General features: G+C 35.3%; 1 protein-coding gene across 1 annotated transcript; it reads right to left on the bottom strand.

Annotated features, from left to right (window-relative positions):
* Window positions 1-10,215: 10,215 nt before the first annotated feature.
* Window positions 10,216-16,794, bottom strand: LOC114323338 (sucrose transport protein). The gene is made up of 4 exons (XM_028270913.2): window positions 15,368-16,794; window positions 12,485-12,548; window positions 12,043-12,086; window positions 10,216-10,609 (listed from the first exon to the last, which is right to left on the bottom strand). The coding sequence occupies exons 1-4, from the start codon at window positions 16,637-16,639 to the stop codon at window positions 10,427-10,429; spliced, it is 1,563 nt and encodes a 520-aa protein (XP_028126714.1). The 5' UTR covers window positions 16,640-16,794; the 3' UTR covers window positions 10,216-10,426.
* Between the last annotated feature and the right edge of the window lie 2,932 nt (window positions 16,795-19,726).

Below are 19,726 nucleotides of genomic sequence, written 5' to 3'. Positions count from 1 at the left end.
TACGCTGTTCTGGCTGGGCAGACATTGATGGCGGACCCGGTATCAACAAGTACCACCGGTATCCACTTGTCTCTACATTCCACGGAAACGTAGAGGGGTTTGTTGTGATTTGTGCCCTCATGTGGTAGTTCTTTGTCTGAAAAGGTTAATGCCAGGGGACCTCCTCCCAGAAAAACTAGCCCAACCAGCTGTTCTGGTGTAGTGTCTATAGAGAGTTTGGCCTTGTCCATGGCAAATAAGACAGCCTGTCTGTGTACTCGCGACGCCATAAGCAGTCCCCAGATGGAGATGTCTGCTTGTATCTTCTTCAGCTGTTTCAGTACAGCTTCCTCTTCGATCTGCTTCTCTTTCTGTCTCTCGGCTTCTTTGTCCTTCCCAGATGCCTCGGGTTGGTCTAGGTGCGGGGCTTGAAGTACCGCCCGCTTCTTGTCATGTGATCAACCTCATCGAGGTACCAGGTGTCGTCTGGCTGATTGCTTCCCCAGTCTTCGTCTGTGTGGGCAAGACATAAGTCATCGTCTTCCCACCACATTCCATTGGCATTCAAAAGGCACCTGTCTGGCTCGGGCATGTTTGTACTCACAGCACTTTCAGCCTGCATGCTCACAGCATCCTTTATTCTTGTGCCCACAGCACTTCCGATCCCCTCATGGATTTTGGCTTTCCCGGTTCTCTCAGACCCCTGTTGTTCTACCTGCGTCAGTGCAGTTTGTTGTTCAACTTTCCCTGCATTCACAATGCTTCTGTCCTGAGCGAAATTCTTTGTACCGGCGCTCTCCGGCAATGCACTCTGACTTTCGGCCCTTCTGGCCATCACTGGTACTCTCGCCCTTGCTTGGCCTTGTTCTGGTCGAAATTCTACAATGTCTGGTTGATCATCTAACCATCCGGTAACTTCTGCCGACTCCTCATATTCAAACCAGTTGACTGCCGCATCCCCTGATTCTTGGTCACTGAAGAACTGGAGGTTGGCAAGGCCCTCTTCTACAGCTGTCAGATTGTCCGTTCCTTGTTCAAATCTGTCCCCCTAAATCACACATAGTTCTGCTTTTTATGGCAGCCCTACACTTAGCTCAAATTGGCCCACTGACAGGATGTACTCACTTTGGTCGTAGGTTTCCTCAACAAAGTTTCCAGACTGCTCAAACCATGTCTCAATCATTCCATCCTCCTCTGCCACCTCTGTTGCGCTGTCTTCCACAGTCGCCACCACTGGCTCAGGTTGGGTTGTAGAGATGTCCAATATGCACAAGTCAGTGCAGTCGGGAAGGAGCACCTCCGGCTTGGGTAGATGGGTAGGAGTAATATAGATGCTAGGATCGTAAGACACGACCCCAGTCTGGATAAGATTGACTCTTTTGGGAGGTGGAGCTTGGTTGTGTGTAGGGAGTGGATTGGTTGTGACGTTAGGTTTCTCTGGAGGTAGAATCATATTTTTGTCAACGAGGTCTTGAATCTCGTGACGCAGCCTGAAACATTGGTCAGTATCATGACCGTGTTGCTGGTGATATGCACAGTACTTGGCTGGGTTGTGAGAGGGTGGAAGTGGATTTGGTAATGGCCTCGGCTCTAGGGGTTTTAGATGCCCCTTTCTGATTAAGACCCCCAGAGCCTTAGACAAGGGCATGTACAGTGGGGTGAAGGTTTTTTGGCCTCTGGGCTGGTATTTAGTGGTTTGGGTATTACTTCCGGATGCACCGGAGAAGGGCGTGGCTGCCATGGGCCTTGGAAGGGGAGGGGGAATGGTGGTGACCATGCTGACCTCCGAAACTCTTGCGGCTGTAGCGCCACTCGGGCCTGCGTTATTGTTGCGGTTAAATGTTCTCCGGGGTTGCTCCCTGTCCTGGTTAATCAGACCTTGCTTCATCGCATCCTTGATTTGTACCCCCATCTCATGTAGATCCGAAAAGGTGGGGAAGGGGAGTACAATCATCTTCTGCATCAATTTTGGTTGGAGGTTGCGCACAATCATCCTGATCTGGTCCTTATCAGTGGGCCTCAAAGTCATTATCGATGCCTTTGCCCTCCACTGAGTTACGAAATCTGAGAAAGTTTCTTTGGGCTCCTGCCTCGTTGTTTCGAGATCACGAGTTGTAATCTCGATCTGGGTGTTATACGAGTACTGTGCGACAAAGGCCTCGACCATTTCATCCCAACTTCTTTTTACCTCATCTTCCAACTTCGCGTACCAGATAGCGGCCACACCCGACAAGGTTCGGCTGAACAGTGAAAGCTTTTGTGGTCGGGTTAGGCCCATTGGCCGCAGTATATCTGAGAATAACTGGAGGTGGACCATGGGATCCCCGAATCCGTCGAAACGATCAATCTGCGGCATCTTGAATCTATCTGGCAACGTTACGGCCACATCGGTATATCCGTCCTCGATATCTGGAATAGCCTTTACTCCTTGTGATTTCTTGAAAAGCTTCTCGAGCTTGCTCAGTTTCAGAGCTGTATGGTCTATTTTGAACTCGAAGGGAGAGTCCGGGTGGTTGGGTGTATGGGTCTTGGACAGTTGAGGCGGAAGCAGGGGCGGAGCTGGCCCCGTTGGAAGGTCTGTGTCCTCTTGGATGTTCTGGACATTGGGTAAGGTGTTCTGGGTGTTTGGCAGGGCATTCTGGACAGTAGGTGCCTGTTCGGGTAACGGGACCCCCGGTGGAGGAGGAACTTGATGTGAGGCAGATGCTGCATTTTGCTGTTGCAGTCTAGTGATTAGCTTGGCCTGCTGAGCCATGACTGTAGCCTGCTGTTTAGAGAACTCTGTTTGGCAGGCAGCGCCCTCCTGTATTTGTTTCATGCTCTCTTGGAGCTGGCGCATCATTTCTTCCATCCTGGCAATATTTTGCTGATCTTGCTGACTGACTGGTATGTGTATCTCTATGGCAGAAACTAAAACCTCAGCCTGACTATTCACTGCTAGGGTAGACCACTGTTCTGGTAACCTCTGCTCAGACACACTGCGTCTTCTTGGCCTTCTTCTGACAACTGGGGGTAGAGAATGAAACACTGGCTATCCGTCAACCAGATCCTCAGATCGATTGAGCCGGTGACCTCTTGTCCAAAGTGCTTGGGGAATATCTACTGGGTCGGAAGCAATTGTGCTAAAACTGCCCTAGTAAAAAGATAAATAAAGCAATAAGGAAATAAATAAACAGATAAACGGACAGCATTACAGCTTAAAGTAAATACACAACACACGGCTGGGCATAACAACACATGGTCGATAAGCTGAATACACACTGTCCTCAAACACTGATCATTATCCCTGAATCGCTGTCCTCGAAAACTGAATCTCTGATACTCGCAGATAATTGATTCTCAAACACTGACTGATGCCCGCAGGCCTGGTGCCCAAACTCATAAACTGATACATGCATTTTCCCTGTAGAGACGCACTCTTACAGCACATAACAGATAAGTGAGAGCCAAAACACCTCTATGTTGGGGTAGGGTTTCCCTGTCCTATTTTGTCAGGAGCTAGGGTTTCACTATGCACGCAGCGGTTTCAAACAACCTAAATTGGGTAAGCAACCTGTCCTAGTTTGGAATGGTCACTATGGATCCGAATATGCACTAGGTCGAATGGTCAAAAGGGTGCCCCGATAAAACCAGGGTTTGTGTTCCCATACTGGCAGAGCCCACAACAGGTCAGCCTTATGGTCATGTGTTGACAAGACAAGCCTCTGGCAAACCGTTCAGGAATAGCAGATGGCAAACACGGTGTCCTAGGCGCACCAATGCAAATGCAATGCAAAGAAACACACAAGTGTAGTCAAAAATAGATATTATGAGTTCGAGTAAAGTTCTCTAACTCCCCAGCGGAGTCGCCAAAAACTGTAGATGCCCTCGAATGCCCCCGGGAGGAACGAGTCCCCCGTTCCGTTCGATATTGGGCTCACTACAGTTCGGACTCTCAAATTGTCACGGTTCTAAGTCTAAACCAAAGAGTCCAAATTCGGCAAATCGTTTTTGAGAAAACAGATATTTTTAGAAAAGAAGTGCCAAACATGGACTGCTTTGCCAGATACAGAGTCGCCACCTAAATGTTTTATTTTGGGAAAATTTAAGAAACCCTGACTCGTTTGCCTAAGGCCACGTGTCCGTCATCACCAAAGTTGCCTCGACTCGGGAACTTGGGTACGATTGGGGAAGGTCACTTCGTGAGCACCCCCACTCGCCCGATCAAAGATCGGCTTTTACTAACCATGATATCTATTTTTGAAAACATTATGCGATCTTATTCCGGTTATTAGCCTAGATTTACTATGTGATGCGCACAGCATACAAGTATAGACTGGATCATCTGAGTCTTAAGGTTGGTGATATTTGAACCTTTGAGTTGATATTGAGAGTTAGGGGCAAAAGCCCTAATTTGTTGTTTAAAATTAATTGGTATAATTAATTTGGGAAAATTGTAGCTATATGGAATTGAGTTGGAAATAATGAAATTGGTTCATTATATGGTAGAATAGTCGAGTTAGATTTATTAATCGCTCACTTTTGAAAACATTGATATTTTATCTGTTAGAGCTTTTATTATCTGTTTAGAAATAATTGCTTGGGCTACCGGTGGAGGGTAGTTTTGATTGTTGTAGACAATGCATGATGATTAGGCAAACTAAAACTAATTAATTGGATGTGTTATAGAGCATGACGGTTAATAGAATACATTAACGTTATGTATTGTTTGATTGTGTACATGACCTTTGTGTATATACGTTGTGTGTGTGGGAGGAGATAGGGGATGTACTCCACGGTTTAGGGGAAGATAGGGGATGGACCTCTAAACCGGATGTTGTTTGGGAGGAGATAGGGGATGGACTCCACTGATACAGCTCATATGCTTGTCAGATAATGTGTTGATATAGCTCATATGCTTATCTTTGGAAGTGTTGATACAGCTCATATGCTTATCATTGGAAGTATTGATATAGCTAATATGCATATCTCTTGAAATGTGGATACAGCTTGTATGCTTATCTGTTGAGATGTTGATACAACTAGTATGTTTATCTATTGTAAAATGGGAAATGTTTAATATGAGTCATTGTCTTATATAAATGGTTGGCCAGGTTCTGAGCCGTTGATGTAAATTGTGAAACTGATAAGAAATGGAAACGGGTTATGAATTGGTTTATGGAAATTGAGCATTTATCAATTGCTAATGTCTTAGTTATTGCTCATACTGTGTTTAGCATATCTCTACTGGGCGTTGGCTCACCCTTTATGGGACATTATTTTCAGGTACAGGTAGTATGCCACCTCCAAAGACATAGCTTGAGTGAGGATGAGAGTTGAAGACTCTTTTTGTTTATTTTGATGTATTACTTGTAAATTCAAGCCAATGGCTTAATATGTATTGAGTTAGCACTCTCCTTTTTGTAACCAAGTGTTAACTTGGAAAGCTGTAAGCCCATAGAGCATTTGCTTTTGTTGTTAACATGTAATACAGTTGTAAGAATTACTCTGATAAATATTAAATGGTTAGTTTCTTTTATATCAATGCATGTCTAAAGTGATGGGTTTCTTGTATAATTTTGAGGGCGTTACAGCGACCAAAGTAGCGACCAAAAAAATTGGTCGCGGATAACTTTTGTCGACTGTAAATAGGCTTTTAGCGACCAATTTTTTGGTTGGCAAAAGTGTTATTTCTTGTAGTGGTCAGTCGGCCAATTTCTTGGTTGGCTGACTAATTAATTTGGCCGGGCAGCCAACTTTGGTTGTGGCTGACTGTTTTGCATGAAACTGAATTTTTCGACATAATTCACATCATTTTCTTCTATTTCCACATTGTTCTTTGCTTAATTTCCTGAGAAAATGTTTCTTTTTAAAGTGTTTTTGGGCTATCTTCTAAAGGAGATGTTGAAAAATACAAAGACAAATTGGTTGGGAAATGTTACAAGTAAGAATATGGCATAGACTATGATGAAGTTTTTGCTTCAATAGCACACCTAGAAATAGTACGACTTTTTATCACTTTAGCAACCTAGAAAAAATGAAAGATATACCAAATGGATGTCAAATCAACATTCTTAAATGGTTATCTTGAAAAAGAAGTGTACATTGAACGGCCATTAGGCTATATAAAGCCAAACCAACAAGATAAAGTATACAAGTTAAAACAAGCACTTTATGGCTTGAAGCAAGCACCACGGGCATGGAATGCAAGAATTGATAGGTATTTTGTTGCCAATTGGTTTGTTAAATGTCCTTATGAACATTTCCTATACCTCAAGACAAACAAGGGGGGAGATTCGCTTTTTTTTTTCTTTACGTCAATGATCTAATATTCACAAGCAACGATCTCGCATGATCTGAGATTTCAAAGCATCCATGATACAAGAGTGCGAGATAACAGACATCGGACTCATGGCATATTTCTTGGGCATAAAAGTCAAGCAAAGTAATAAAGGCATTTTCGTATCACAAGCTAAGTATGCCCAAGAAATCATAAAGAAGTTTGGCATGGAAAATTGTTAAGCTGTCGACACACCGACAGATGGAAGTAACAAGATGTCCAATTATGATGAAGGAGATAAGGTTAATCCAACATATTTCAAAAGTCTAGTTTGAAGCCTAAGATATCTCACAGTCACACGACCTAATATATTGTTCGTAGTAGGCTTAGTTAACAGGTATATGGAGAAACCCAAAATGCCACAACTGAAAGCAGCCAAAAGAATCCTACGGTATATGAAAGGTACAATAGAGTATGGATTGTTTTGTTCATCTACAGATGAATTCTAATTAGTAAGATACAGCGACAGTGACTGGGCAGGCGATGTAGATGATCGTAAAAGAACTACCAGATTTGTGTTTTATCTCGAAGATACAGGTTTTACGTGGTCCTCAAAGAAACAATTGATAGTAACTCTATCGACATGTGAAGCAAAGTATGTAGCTATTGCTGCAGGAGCATGTCATGCTATCTAGTTAAGAAATTTGCTGGAAGAAGTTCAAGAGCCATAACAAGAAGCCACAGAGAGATAAGTGGATAACAAGTTAGCAATGCCGTTAGGAAAGAATCCAATCTTCCATGATAGAAACAAGCATATCAACACAAGATTTCATTTCATAGGAGAATGCATAAGAAAAGAAGAGATCCAGTTGATACACACAAAAAGTGAAGATCAAGTTGTAGACATGTTTACAAAGCCCCTCAAAACAACAACATTTGTGAAGCTAAGGAAAATGCTCGGAGTTATCTCACTTGGTGATTCAAATTTTAGGGGGGATGTTGGAGAACAAACTTGACTCTTCAAGTAATCTCTAGAAGCTACCTAAAGATAGAAGAAGAAATTGAAAAAACAGCCATGAAGCTTCCTTGAAGCTCACCAACTCAGAAACTTAGAAGGTAAGAAACTGAATTCAAAATCACAGCTATAAATTCACACACAGTTGATACACAGATCAAAAACCTATAAATAGATTGTTAGGTTGTTGTTGTTATAGAAATCTATCAATCAATCATAAATCAAGAAACCCATAAGAGGTTTGATAGATAGAGAGATGGGAGATAAAACCCCACAGATTGTATTTGTTTGAAAATAAATTCATTCATTTGTTTGTGTATGAGACATCATAAATTACATTTAAAATATATAGAAGCCAGCCCTGTTGAATTGAATGTATTCCAAGTCAATGTCAAATCTGCGTTCCTAAATGGAGAATTACAAGAAGTGTATGTCGAGTAGCCTCAAGGATATGCCACAAAAGGGAAAGAAGAAAAAGTTGGTTGACTTTGAAAGGCATTATACGGCTTGAAGCAAGCCCCTCACGGATGGAACAACAAGATCGATGGCTACTTTTGTCAAAGTGGATTCCAAAGAAGCCCAAGTAAACCATCTCTTTAATTATGTGAAGAAATAAGGTACAAAATTCTTAGTTGTTTTGACTTGATTTACTTGTTTTGACTTGATTTACTTTGGCACAGGCATGAAGCTGGTTGAAGATTTTTAAAAAAAAAACAAACGATGAAGGAATTTGAGATGACAGACTTGGGACTTTTGGGGATTCAAGTTAAGGAAGGCAAAGAAGAGATTTTTCTTTCTCAAGAGAAGTACATGGAATTCTTGCTGAAAAAATATCACATGGCTATGTGCGAACCAGTTGCTACACCTATGGTTCAAAATGAGAAGTTGCAGCAAAAAGATGAAGCAAAATTAGTGGATGAAAAAATTTATAGAAGTCTTGTTGGTTCCTTAATTTATCTTTACACATACAAGACCAGATATTGTATTTTGGGGGATTTTATCAAAATCATCGTAATAAAACTTTAATACATTAAGAATAAAAAAAAAAAAAAAAAAAAATCAAAAGTCTAACACATGCTACTATTATTAAAATATTAAATTTTAAAATAATATAACATTTGATCTAAATATCGATTTTTAATAAAATTAATATTTTTAAAATCTTTTCATCAAGATCTATCAAATAAGATCTATGTTAATTATAAAATTCTTTAAAAAAAAAATTATTATTACCGTTGAAATTGATGTAAACAGTAACATGTTACTTTGTTTGACAATAACATGTTACTCTAGCAATATCGTCTAATATATATATATATATATATTATTTTATTTTTACTCAATTATACACTTCCTCCTTGAGAAGTTTATAAAACAAAATAAATTAGGTTATCCTTCTCATTAAATAAGGGCCCAACGGAAAGGTTTTAACTAAATTTCCCTTGTATTTTCTGTGAGATTGATTTCCAGGTACATGAATCAACCTAGCGTGATCCATTATGCAGCAGCAAAAGGAATACAGCGGTATCTACAAGGAACCAATATGGCATCAAGTATGTGAAAGAACAAGAGTGCAATCTAGTTGGGTATATACCGACAGTGACTGGGCGAGCTCTCTTGATGATCAGAAAAGTACGGCTGCTTATCTCTTTCGTCTAGGCTCAAATGTGATATCATGGAGTTCAAGGAAGAAATGGCATTATTGTCTTCTGAAGCTGAGCATATTGCAGCAACAGAAGTACCGTGTAAAGTAGTTTGGTTTAGGAGGGTTCTCAAAGACCTGAAGCAAGAGCAAATGGAGCCTACAAGGATTCATTGTGACAATATATCACCAATTGCAATGAGCAGAAATCCCATTTTCCATGCATGGTCAAAGCATATCAAGCTTCGCCATCATTTCATTTGAGATTTGATTGGCAAGGGAGAAATTGTTATAGAGTTCATCGACACCAATGATCAGCCAGCTGATATTCTGACTAAAGCAGTGACTTTAGAAAGATAGAAAAAAAAAATCAAGAAGCAACTAAAAATTACAAATTAAGAAGGGGTGTTGCGTTAATTTGCAATTTGTTCTTAATTTGTGATTTGTTCAGTGTAGAGTTTTCCAGAACATGAGTAGTTAGCTGATGCATTTAGTATCTAAGTAACATTTTCTTACAATTGGGTAGATGGTAGTTGATTAATTAATATTTTCTGGAATTATCTTCATCATGTATAAATAGTGCTCTTGATGTATTAAGAAAGGCAAGTCCAAGGAGACCAACAATTAATCTTATGAAAAGTTCCAGCAACAAGAGAAGCAACTCAGTTTCAAAAATCTTTCTACAGAAAAATAAATCCTTTGTTTTGTTCATTTAAATAGCAACTTTGTTTTGTAAAAATTGTCCCCATTGCTTGCTCCATCATAATTCTATTCTTTTGATCTCTAATTGAGCACTTTAATCCTTGGGCAAATTCATTCCACCTTCTGCTGCACAAACACAATGTAGTCTTCTCTACATTATTTATTAGTGTTGGATGGGGTGAAATCTAGAGAACAAAAAAAAAAGTTTAGAATATTTTTTTACAAATGAATAAATTGACAAAAATATATATACAATCACTAGTTTAAAAAAATAAATGAAAAAGGTGAAAAACAAATAGAACTGAAATCTAAATTAACAATTTTTTTCATTCCCCTTTCTATATCCAAATCTATTATCTAAACACGTGCCTCTTTTTTTATTTGGATAATTACACTACAGTAGAATCTTGAAAAAATAAATTATATATTCAGAAAAATAATTACAATTTTAATTATTAATAAATTTCTCACTGATTTTTGTTTTTAAAAATCTACGGATGTAATATTTCTCCTTTTTAATTCTCTTAATGTCATTTGTCTATATATTCACTTGTATTTAATAATTGTGAAATCTACTTCATGAACCTTTTACTGTATTACTGACTAAAACACAAAATATCACACAAAGCTTTATGAGATTAAAACTTGGCTGTACCACGCTTTAGCGTAAGGGTACAGTCTTTGAGACAGAGAAGCTACTAGACCAAGAATGGTCATTGTTCCAAAACCCAAATTACACCCACACACACACACACACACAAAAACAAAAACAAAAAACAAATAGCAAAAAACAAAAAACAAAAAAAGTTTTACTCCAAAACCCTAAATTTCAATGGAATGCAGCAATAGCCATCGGAACTTTGGTGGATGCAGTATCAGGTGGCGGAGATGGAAGCATGGTAACTGCAAACACCCCGCTCGCTGCTGCTGCAACCGCACCTACAACAAACGCAGGTAAGTTGCCACCCCCGAATAAGGCATCCCACGGTCCACTTGCTACTGATACCACCATCTGTTTCAACATTCAAATATTCAAAAAAAAAAAAAAAAAATCATCCATCAGGATCATGAGAAATAAAATTAAGATTACTTAATGGAACAAAAGGCATATATGTAAAAAGTTTGTTCTATGTTAAAGAAGTTTAACGTGACACAATCAAAAGTATATAACAATCTTAACAACTACAACACTTGTAAAGTCATCCATTAAATTTCGACTAGTACACTTTGGTATAAATTTTTTCTGGCCTTTATGGTGGAATTGACTTTGTTACCCTTTATGAAACCAATCAACCCATATCATGCAATTAGTTCAAATGGGGTGGTTTGATTTTCAGATTTTAAAATATATATATATATATATTAATTTGATAAAAACAAATACTAAGAATATATTTTTACCTTTAAAAAAATCATATCAAAATAGTGGTTTATTTATTTTTTTTTTTTGCAATTTTATTTTTACCGAACCGAAAAATGAATTTAATTTGTTAGGCTTTTGTGAACATGTGGCATGACCCTCTATGCCATGTGACATGCTGATGCTAGTTATGGGTTTACATCACTATATTCCAATACAAAAATGCTTGGACCCCAAAGTTGTGGATTTCCATGACCTTCAAAATGATGTGGATCAATCATGTATTTTTATTTTTTTTCTTTCCTTCCTGAACTAATCACAAGTGAGTAAGAGTTGTGTTTTTTGAGAGTTTATAGTTTGCTGATTCCAAAATTACTTTTGCATTGGAGCTCAATCATAAAGTTATAAAATATTATGGAGAAATTACTTATCAACTGAATAAAAAAAAAAAAAAATTACACAAATACGGAGGGGTGCAAGTGGACCTGCACCCCCACCACAAAATTACTTATACCCTCCATATTTTTATAATTTTTTTTCCACTCCACTGTTAAATAATTCCCCAAATATTAATACCAATAATGATATATTTTATATTTTTTCGATTTAGTGTCATTGAGAAAGTTCTTTTTATTCACCCAAAAAGGAGAGAGTTCTTTTAAATTGGGAGTCTTGGAATAAAGATGAGAATAATACTATGCACTTATAAAAATATTTTAAATATAAAATATGTAAACTAAAATTTGATCGGGGTAAAATCTACATTACATTAAAATTAAATCCATACTACAGACACACTTTATTTATAAATTACCCATTAAATACATACTTTTTTCATAAAGAGAAATGAATGGTGAAGAAAAGAGGCACCATTGCTCATGAAAATTCTACAAGCTTTGTTTGGATGCTGTTTTTTTTTTTTTTTTTTTTTTTTAATAGTTTTTGCGTAGGTACAAGGCATTCGAAATTATGGGTTTTATGAATGATATTTACACGTAAACAATAAAAAATACTATATTATAATTATCCTGAAGTAAAATTATTTGGAGCTGCAATAATTAATTACATGAGTGGAAAAATCTTACCTGTGGGATAACTATTGCAAGATTCAGAACTCCCAGAGAGAGACCTATGAAATTTAAAAATGAGAAAAAATCTTAGAATAAAATTACTAGTATACTATATAATCCCCCAAAAAAATACTTCAAAAATGGGTACAAACAAACTACACAATGGCTTCGTTTGGGAAGCCATGGTTTGGGCTTTTTTGGCTATTTTAGCCACAAAAAATAAAATAAGCTATTTTAGTCATAACAAACAAAACATCACATCCAATCCATAATCATTACATTCTTCTCTCACAAAAAAACTCAAAAAAACCAAAAAGCCAAAAAGTCCTTTCCAAACCAAGCTTTTAAGCTCAGGCTAAAATAGTCAAAAAAATCAAAAAGTCAAAAAGCCAACCCACTTCCCAAACGGAGGCAATATTGATTTCTTGCGTTCAAAAAAAACTCATATAATGTATACCTTGCCCTGCACCAGCTCTGTTTGAGAAAATGGATGCTAGAGCAAACGGAATGCTGTAAGTAACCTGCCAAACAAAGTACAACAACCATCAACAACATCATTATTTCATTATTTATAAATAATCCCACAATTTGAATATCTAAATCTTATTTTAAGGTGTCTTATCAGAAAGTTATCTGAAAAGTAGTGAGAAAAAACTAAAGTTAAAATTTACTAAAACAATTAAAAAACTAAAAAAAAAAATAACTTTTAACCGTGTTGGGTTGCCAAAATTAGTGCCTTCATTGCTTTTAAAAATTATTTTGAATTCCAGTTTCTCTGCATGCACTCCACATAGTGCAGGGTCTTCTCCAACTATCACTTACACGTGTGAATCAAAATCCTCTGTTTCACCTCACCTACTACCACGTGCACCTTCTCTATAGTAAACTTTTAATAATATTTTAAGGGACTCCTATATTTCACAAAACAATTTCTTTTACTATTTTTTACTCTCTTCGTTCTAAAATAAGAAATCTATTTTTTTAGTACTATAATTATTACATTTTAAAAATATTAATTTTCTAAATTATTCATTGATAATATATTTTTTTTAAAAATATCAATTATCATGATTGTATTTTTTGTGTTGTAAATTTTTTTAAAAAAAAGGCAAAATAAGAAATTTATATTATTTTAATTCTTGATTTTTAAAAGTAAACTAATATTTTAAGGCAATAAAAATTAAATAAGAGACTAACATTTTGGGACCGAAGAAATAGTATTAAAAGACAAGTTGGGGACGCACACTTATCCATTAAGAACTTTTTTGTCTGAACAGATGATTGTGTGGTAGAGATTAATTTGTGTAGTATAAAATTTATATAAGATTCATATAGAGTATAGTGGAGAATAATTTCTCGTAATTATTAAATAGATAAGGATAAATTTGTAATATTACTCATTATCAAAGTATAAGAAAAAAAATTTATTATTTTTTTAATAATTATTTCTAAACAAAAAACTTAATCCGGTGGGCAAAAAAATTGGTTGAAATATTCTTTTTATCATTTTTTTTTTTTTTTGGTACAAAAAAATTTAAGTGAGAGAAGGCTATTCCAATTCAGGATCAGAGCAAGTCACAAGTCTCTATGAGAATTTACAATATTAGATTTATAGATCGTTCACTAAAAAAAATAAAGAATTACGGACAACGAAAATTGAACCTAAACACGGCCTTATTTAGTTTAACTCTTAAAATATAATTTTTTTTAAAAACTATCAAAATTTTGTTTGGCTGCAAATTTTTTCTAAAATCATTTTTTTTTTCTACACATCAATCAATTTTTTTTTTTTCGTCTCTCTTTCTTAATCACTTTTTTTCTCAAATACATCTACTCAATTACAACAAAATATCAAATTATAAACTCCCATACTCCAAAACTATTTCCATAATTTACAACCTAAACAAACCAAAAAAAAATTCTAAACTCTCTCTTCAAAAAAAATTTAAAAAATTTATCTCCCAAAATCAGACCAAACACACCCAAAAGTTTAATCTTTACTACCACTCTTCGTTGACTTTTTATTATTATTTTTTTCAAAATGCAATTTCACAAAACATATAAAAATATGTTATAAGATTTAAGAAGGTATTTAAAATATTTAAATAAGGCTTTGTTTGGGATGTGGATTAATTTTTTAATTTTTGGTTTTTTTGAGTATTCTTGAGGTTAAAAAGCTTTGTTTAGAATGAATTTTTTATTTTTTTTGACTATTGTGAGAAAAAATAAAATAATTATGGATTAGATATATACTTTGTTTTATTTAATTAAAATAATTAATTTTATCCTATATAACTATTTTAGTCTAAATATGTATTTCAAAGGGAGATGTTTACTTTTTAATTTTTTATAAATAGATATAAAAATAATAATCAGTATGTTTGGTTTGAATTTTCTGGATTAAGTTTTTTGAAAATTGAGTTTTTTATTTTTTGTATTTTTTTTGTTTTTAGTGACTATTTTTAAAATTTTAAGCATTTTTTTTTACTTTTTTAATATATACCATACTTAGATGTATCTAAAAAGTAAAAAGATTGTGAAAAATATTTTAAAAAATTAAAAAATACATAAAAATACGAAAAACATACTAAATTTTCGTATTTTTTTTGTGTCTTTAGTATTTATTGAATGTAAAAAGAAATCACAAAAATTATACTTTTTATGTGTATTTATGTTAAGCGTGTCTAAAAATTAAAAAAAAAATTTACTTAAAATATTAAAAAATTTAATAAAAATAAAAAAATACGAAAAATAAAAAAATAAAATTTCTGTTTTCAAAAAAAACGAAACCAAAAAAAAAAAAACAAAAGAAGAAGCGAAAAGAAAGTGCACTATTAGTCCACCCATACACTAAAGTTTGTTTCTAGAAAAATGTTTGGAGGCCCTAATTCTGTGGCTCAAATGTGGCTCAAATGGCCAAAACGACGTCGTTTTGGCCATTTTGATGTTGTTTTGTACTCAAAACGACGTCGTTTTAGCCATTTGAGCCACATTTGAGCCACAGAATTTAGGCCCTCTACCATTGCTCTTGTTTCTATTAGTCCAACCAAACACCAAAGTTTGTTTGGTAAAAAGAAAAATGCTTGGGAACACTAATTAGTGTTCCCACTAATTAAGTAGTAGTTAGTCTCGTCATTAATGATGTGATGTTTTAGTCTTTGAATTATATTTTTTTTGTGCTATTAATAGTGATGTTTTTAATAGGATGAATCACTGTTGTAAAAACAAACTCCTAAACCAGCGTGTCAAGTCAGACTACAGATAAGGCGAAGAGCTAATGTACACGTCGATAGCACGCGCCACACTCGTGCGGTAGGAAATAAAAACAAAAGAAGCTCACCGCTAGAGGGATTCCGAGAACGGAGAAGAGTGTCAACGCGCCGACCTTGACGCCGGTATCAGGATGCGAAGGGGTGGCTCCTCCGTTGTGTGCGGCGGCGAAATGGCGTGCGGACTCTGCTTTTTTGGTAATCACCACCGTCATGGCCAGACAAATCGCCAGCAAAAAGTTGACCACACCCCACAAGCGCTTCACCCCGCCGAGCCCACGAGCCATGTGCTCCACCGCGAGTGACATGAACCCCAACACCACCGAGTTCAGCATCAGCCCCAATGCACCCGCGCGGACGCCGTGATCGTAAGCCTGTCCTTCCCCAACCTTCCCTCCGTACACCTCCCTGCCCATCCAATCCGTGTCGAACAACAAGAAAGGGAACCAAGCAATCCAATTAAGACACGTCACCAGAAGCAAGATCCACATGGGCCTAGGCAAGTCCTTCAGCGCAGCGAATATTTCTCCGAAGAACGGCACCGGCTTAGCCTTTTCCCCATCCTTGCCGACCCCGTCCAAGACACCGGTATTTCCCGATTCCGGTTTGGAGATGGGTTTTTCACGCACTGTTGTTAGAGCTATGGTGGTTAGAGTGATTAAGAGAGCGATTGAGATAAAGAAACAGCTCTTGAGGTTCGCACAGTACACATCACATGCACGTGTGGATGAGAATGGGAAGGCTTTGTGGAGATGGGTATATGACCCGGCGGCGAACCCGAGAACGTTCCCGACCGCCATGAAGAAGGAATATAAAGAGTTGGCGGTTCGCATTTTCCGTTGGTTGTCGCCGGAAAGATCCGCCAGGAGGGCCCGGCAAGGGCCTTGGAGCATGTTATTGGCGACGTCGAGGATCCAGAACCCGACTACGAAAACCGCGATGGCTCGGGGTTTTGGGGTCCGACCCAGGTTGTCGCCGGAGAGGTGGCCTAGGTCGGCGGCGAAACCGATGAGGAAGACGGCGATGGCGACCAGGCCAGCCCCGGCGGCGATGAAGGGGCGGCGGCGGCCGAATCGGGAGGTGCAGCGGTCGCTGTAGTAGCCGACTAGGGGTTGGACTATCATGCCGGAGATTGGGCCGCAGAGCCAAATGAAGGCGGCCCAAGTGTGGGGGATGCCCAGTAGCTGCACGTAGGGTGTTAGTAGGGAGAGCTGTAGTGCCCACCCGAATTGGACCCCGGCGGCGATTGACGCCACAATTATTGTCTTCCGCAGCGACGATTTCGACAGCGCCGGCGGTTGTTGAACTTCCAAAGCCGATGGTGGTGGTCGCTCACTCTCCATATTCTCTCTCTCTCTCTCTCTCAAGCTATGTATGTATATGTGTGTGTAGATGTAATGTATATATAAATAGAGAGTGTTAGGGTTTTTGGGAGAGGTTGAAGTGAGTTGTTGGGGGCAGTGGATGGGGAATTTATAAGGGGGTTTTTTGCGGCATTGCTTTGGAGAGGTGACTTGGAAGTATAAAAACAGTCTTATCCATTTCTGTTCGAAATTTGCACATTTTGGACAACGTATGACAAATGTCACAAATTCACTGCGTATGTGGCGAGCTGTATAAAATATTTTTAAAATAAAATTATTAGAAGTCTCAAAAATTTTATTAAATATTTGATCAAATATTTTATATAGTTGTGAATCTGTCATTCATATAGGCCATGTTTGATTCACAACACTAATAGTGAGGTATTAATAATCCTATTAAATTAGTGTGGTATTAGTTATCCCACCCCTACCCCATTACTAATAATCCTACAAATTTGTTAGATTAATTATCCATTGGATTAATAATCCTAAACCAAAATGTCAAAACACACATAGGATGATTGGGCCCACGGATTAATAATCCCAATCCTATGCTTTAATCCTTCCAATCAAACATGCCCATAGGATTTTGTAAGACTCACACTTATGTAAGATATTTGATCAAATATTTAATAATTTTTTTTTTTTTTGTATTTCTAGCATAACTCTTTTTAAAATAAAAAATTATGGTGCACCCCCTGCTCTCATAAATTAGTGAGTTGTTTAAAATATTGTTAAAGGAAAAATTATGGGCAATGTGTATCATATACACTTTATAATTAAAGAAAAAAATTATATAACTTCATATTTTTTAAGTCATAATTAAAATTTTTTAAAAAAAATGGTCATAACCAAACATTATATTACAAATATCTCAAAATAATATCATAATTAAAAAAATGGTAAATTATAAATACACTCCTGAAGTTTGCTTAAAATACAAATTGCTCCTTGTGGTTTGAAAAATCACAAATACTTCCCTGTCATAATTTGTTATTTGACAGAATTAATTAAAAAAATGAAATTTTTAACTATTTATCTATACAATAATAAAATTATCTGAATTATTAATTGAAATAAAATTTTAACATTATTAAAAACTGTTAATTAACTTGATAATTTATTATTAAAATGACCTATTTGTTATGAAATTAGAAATCTTAAAGGATATAATGTAATTTCTACAACCATAGGAGTAATTTATAATTTAAGTAAATCTCAAGGGGTGTGTTTGTAATTTATCCTAAAAAAATTAATCATAACAAAAAAGAAATGACATAACTAAAAGTGTGTATGATATTGAATTGTATGATAGAATTCTCTTATTGTTCAATTCGTCAAAATCGCATCGATATACACTAATTCACACATATTTATACATTGATTGTACATTAAATTTTAAAATATATAATCCGCTTTTAACATAGTTAATGCATATAATTTTTTAAGGAAAATTCTATTATATAGACCCCCTTAAAAATAGTGTACCATATGCACATCTAAGTCATATTACAACTAATGAGATCTTTGGTAATATGTTATTAGTGTTTGATTATGATTTTTTATAGTTATAACGTATGGAGTAATGTCATTTTTATCTTTAGTTATAATGTACATATAATACACATCCTTGGAGTATGTACCATAGTTTTTCTCTTTTAATATATAATGAAATACCAAAATAAAAATAAGTGTGAGAAATGTTTAAGATGTGAAATATATCACAAATTATTAGTAGTTATACACATAAAAATATTATGTAAAATTAATTTTTTTTTTTATATTTCTGAAAATTATTATACAAATTAGTATTATATGTTATGCAAATACTTAATAATTATTTTTTAAAAAATCTTTAATTAACTAATAAATTGAAACCGTCTCAAACCATTCAAATCACGATTTAATTATTTGTCAACCCAAAATTTACGATTTGGTTTATAATTTCAAATAGCTTGAATTGCAGTGCTCACGCCTTTGTATATGGCAATAGGGGAAATCACTTGTACGTGGTGTCAGTAAAAAATTATTATAAACTCCTAATAAAGTTAATAATTTTAATTATTAGTATTTATAATGTTTACCAATTATTTGTAATTAATTTTTACTGACATCATTGCAGTGTAATTTTTCCTACTAAATAAGAAAAAAAGAGTGGTGTTACATTCCCTTAATGTATCACATTTATTTTGACCTCTAATCAAATAGAAGAGAAAATGTAGAAAGATGGAAAGAGGAAGAATAAAGAGTGACATCCATTCCATATCATTATAAGTAAATTAAGAATACTCAATTAGCTTCCAAACATTTTTCTAAGAGAAAAATAGAGCCAATTACATTACATTATCAGTCTTCATAATTTGGGACTTATATCAATTTCATCTGTGACTATTCAATTGTGACACATTTAACTCTGAATTTTGAATCTTATTCTAAATAAGAACAATTGAAGATACCATGCTCAATTTCAAGGGCAAAGTCATCAATTTGATAAAATATAAATAATTTGACAAAAATAAATTTCAAAAAAATATTTTTGAATTTTTGAAAATTATTTTTACCCACCAAAGAAAAAATTATATAAAATTGATAAATCTTTTACACATTTATTTACTTATTTTACTAAATTAATTTTTATTATGTGTTTAAATAATGGTCATGTAATGAGTGATTATTTGGCATTTAATGTGTAATCGATTTATTTAATAAATAAAATATTTTTATTTTTAATATTTGATTTAATGAATTGGTTTAATAATGATATCAAAATTGTCATCATATTTGACTTTTAGAAAAATAAAAACTAATTTAATTAAAATAAAAGCAATTATCCATTACATGATTATCATCCAAACACATAATAAAAACTATTTTGGTAAAAAAATAAATAAATGTGTAAAATATTTATCAATTTTACATAATTTTATCTTTGGTGAGTAGAAATCATTGTTAAATGTGTCACAATTAAAAAGTTGAGAACTAAAGTGACACAAGTCCTAAACTATAAGGATGATTAGTGTAATTCACCAATAAAAGTATTTTACAAACTAAGTCCCACATCATGTG

The sequence above is a fragment of the Camellia sinensis genome, chromosome 3 (genome assembly GCF_055761805.1).
Source record: "Camellia sinensis isolate YWXY chromosome 3, ASM5576180v1, whole genome shotgun sequence".
Taxonomy (NCBI): domain Eukaryota; kingdom Viridiplantae; phylum Streptophyta; class Magnoliopsida; order Ericales; family Theaceae; genus Camellia; species Camellia sinensis.
Note: the sequence above shows the minus strand (reverse complement) of the source record. Positions and strands in the feature narration are given on the sequence as shown.

What these genes read in the sequence shown, in the direction of transcription:
- LOC114323338 (XM_028270913.2), bottom strand. Translation starts at nt 16,639, where the DNA reads ATGGAGAGTGAGCGACCACCACCATCGGCTTTGGAAGTTCAACAACCG. An exon ending in TTCTCGGAATCCCTCTAGCG is followed by an intron (nt 12,549 to 15,367) that starts GTGAGCTTCTTT and finishes TTTGTTTGGCAG; the next exon opens with GTTACTTACAGCATTCCGTT. An exon ending in TTGCAATAGTTATCCCACAG is followed by an intron (nt 10,610 to 12,042) that starts GTAAGATTTTTC and finishes ATGTTGAAACAG; the next exon opens with ATGGTGGTATCAGTAGCAAG.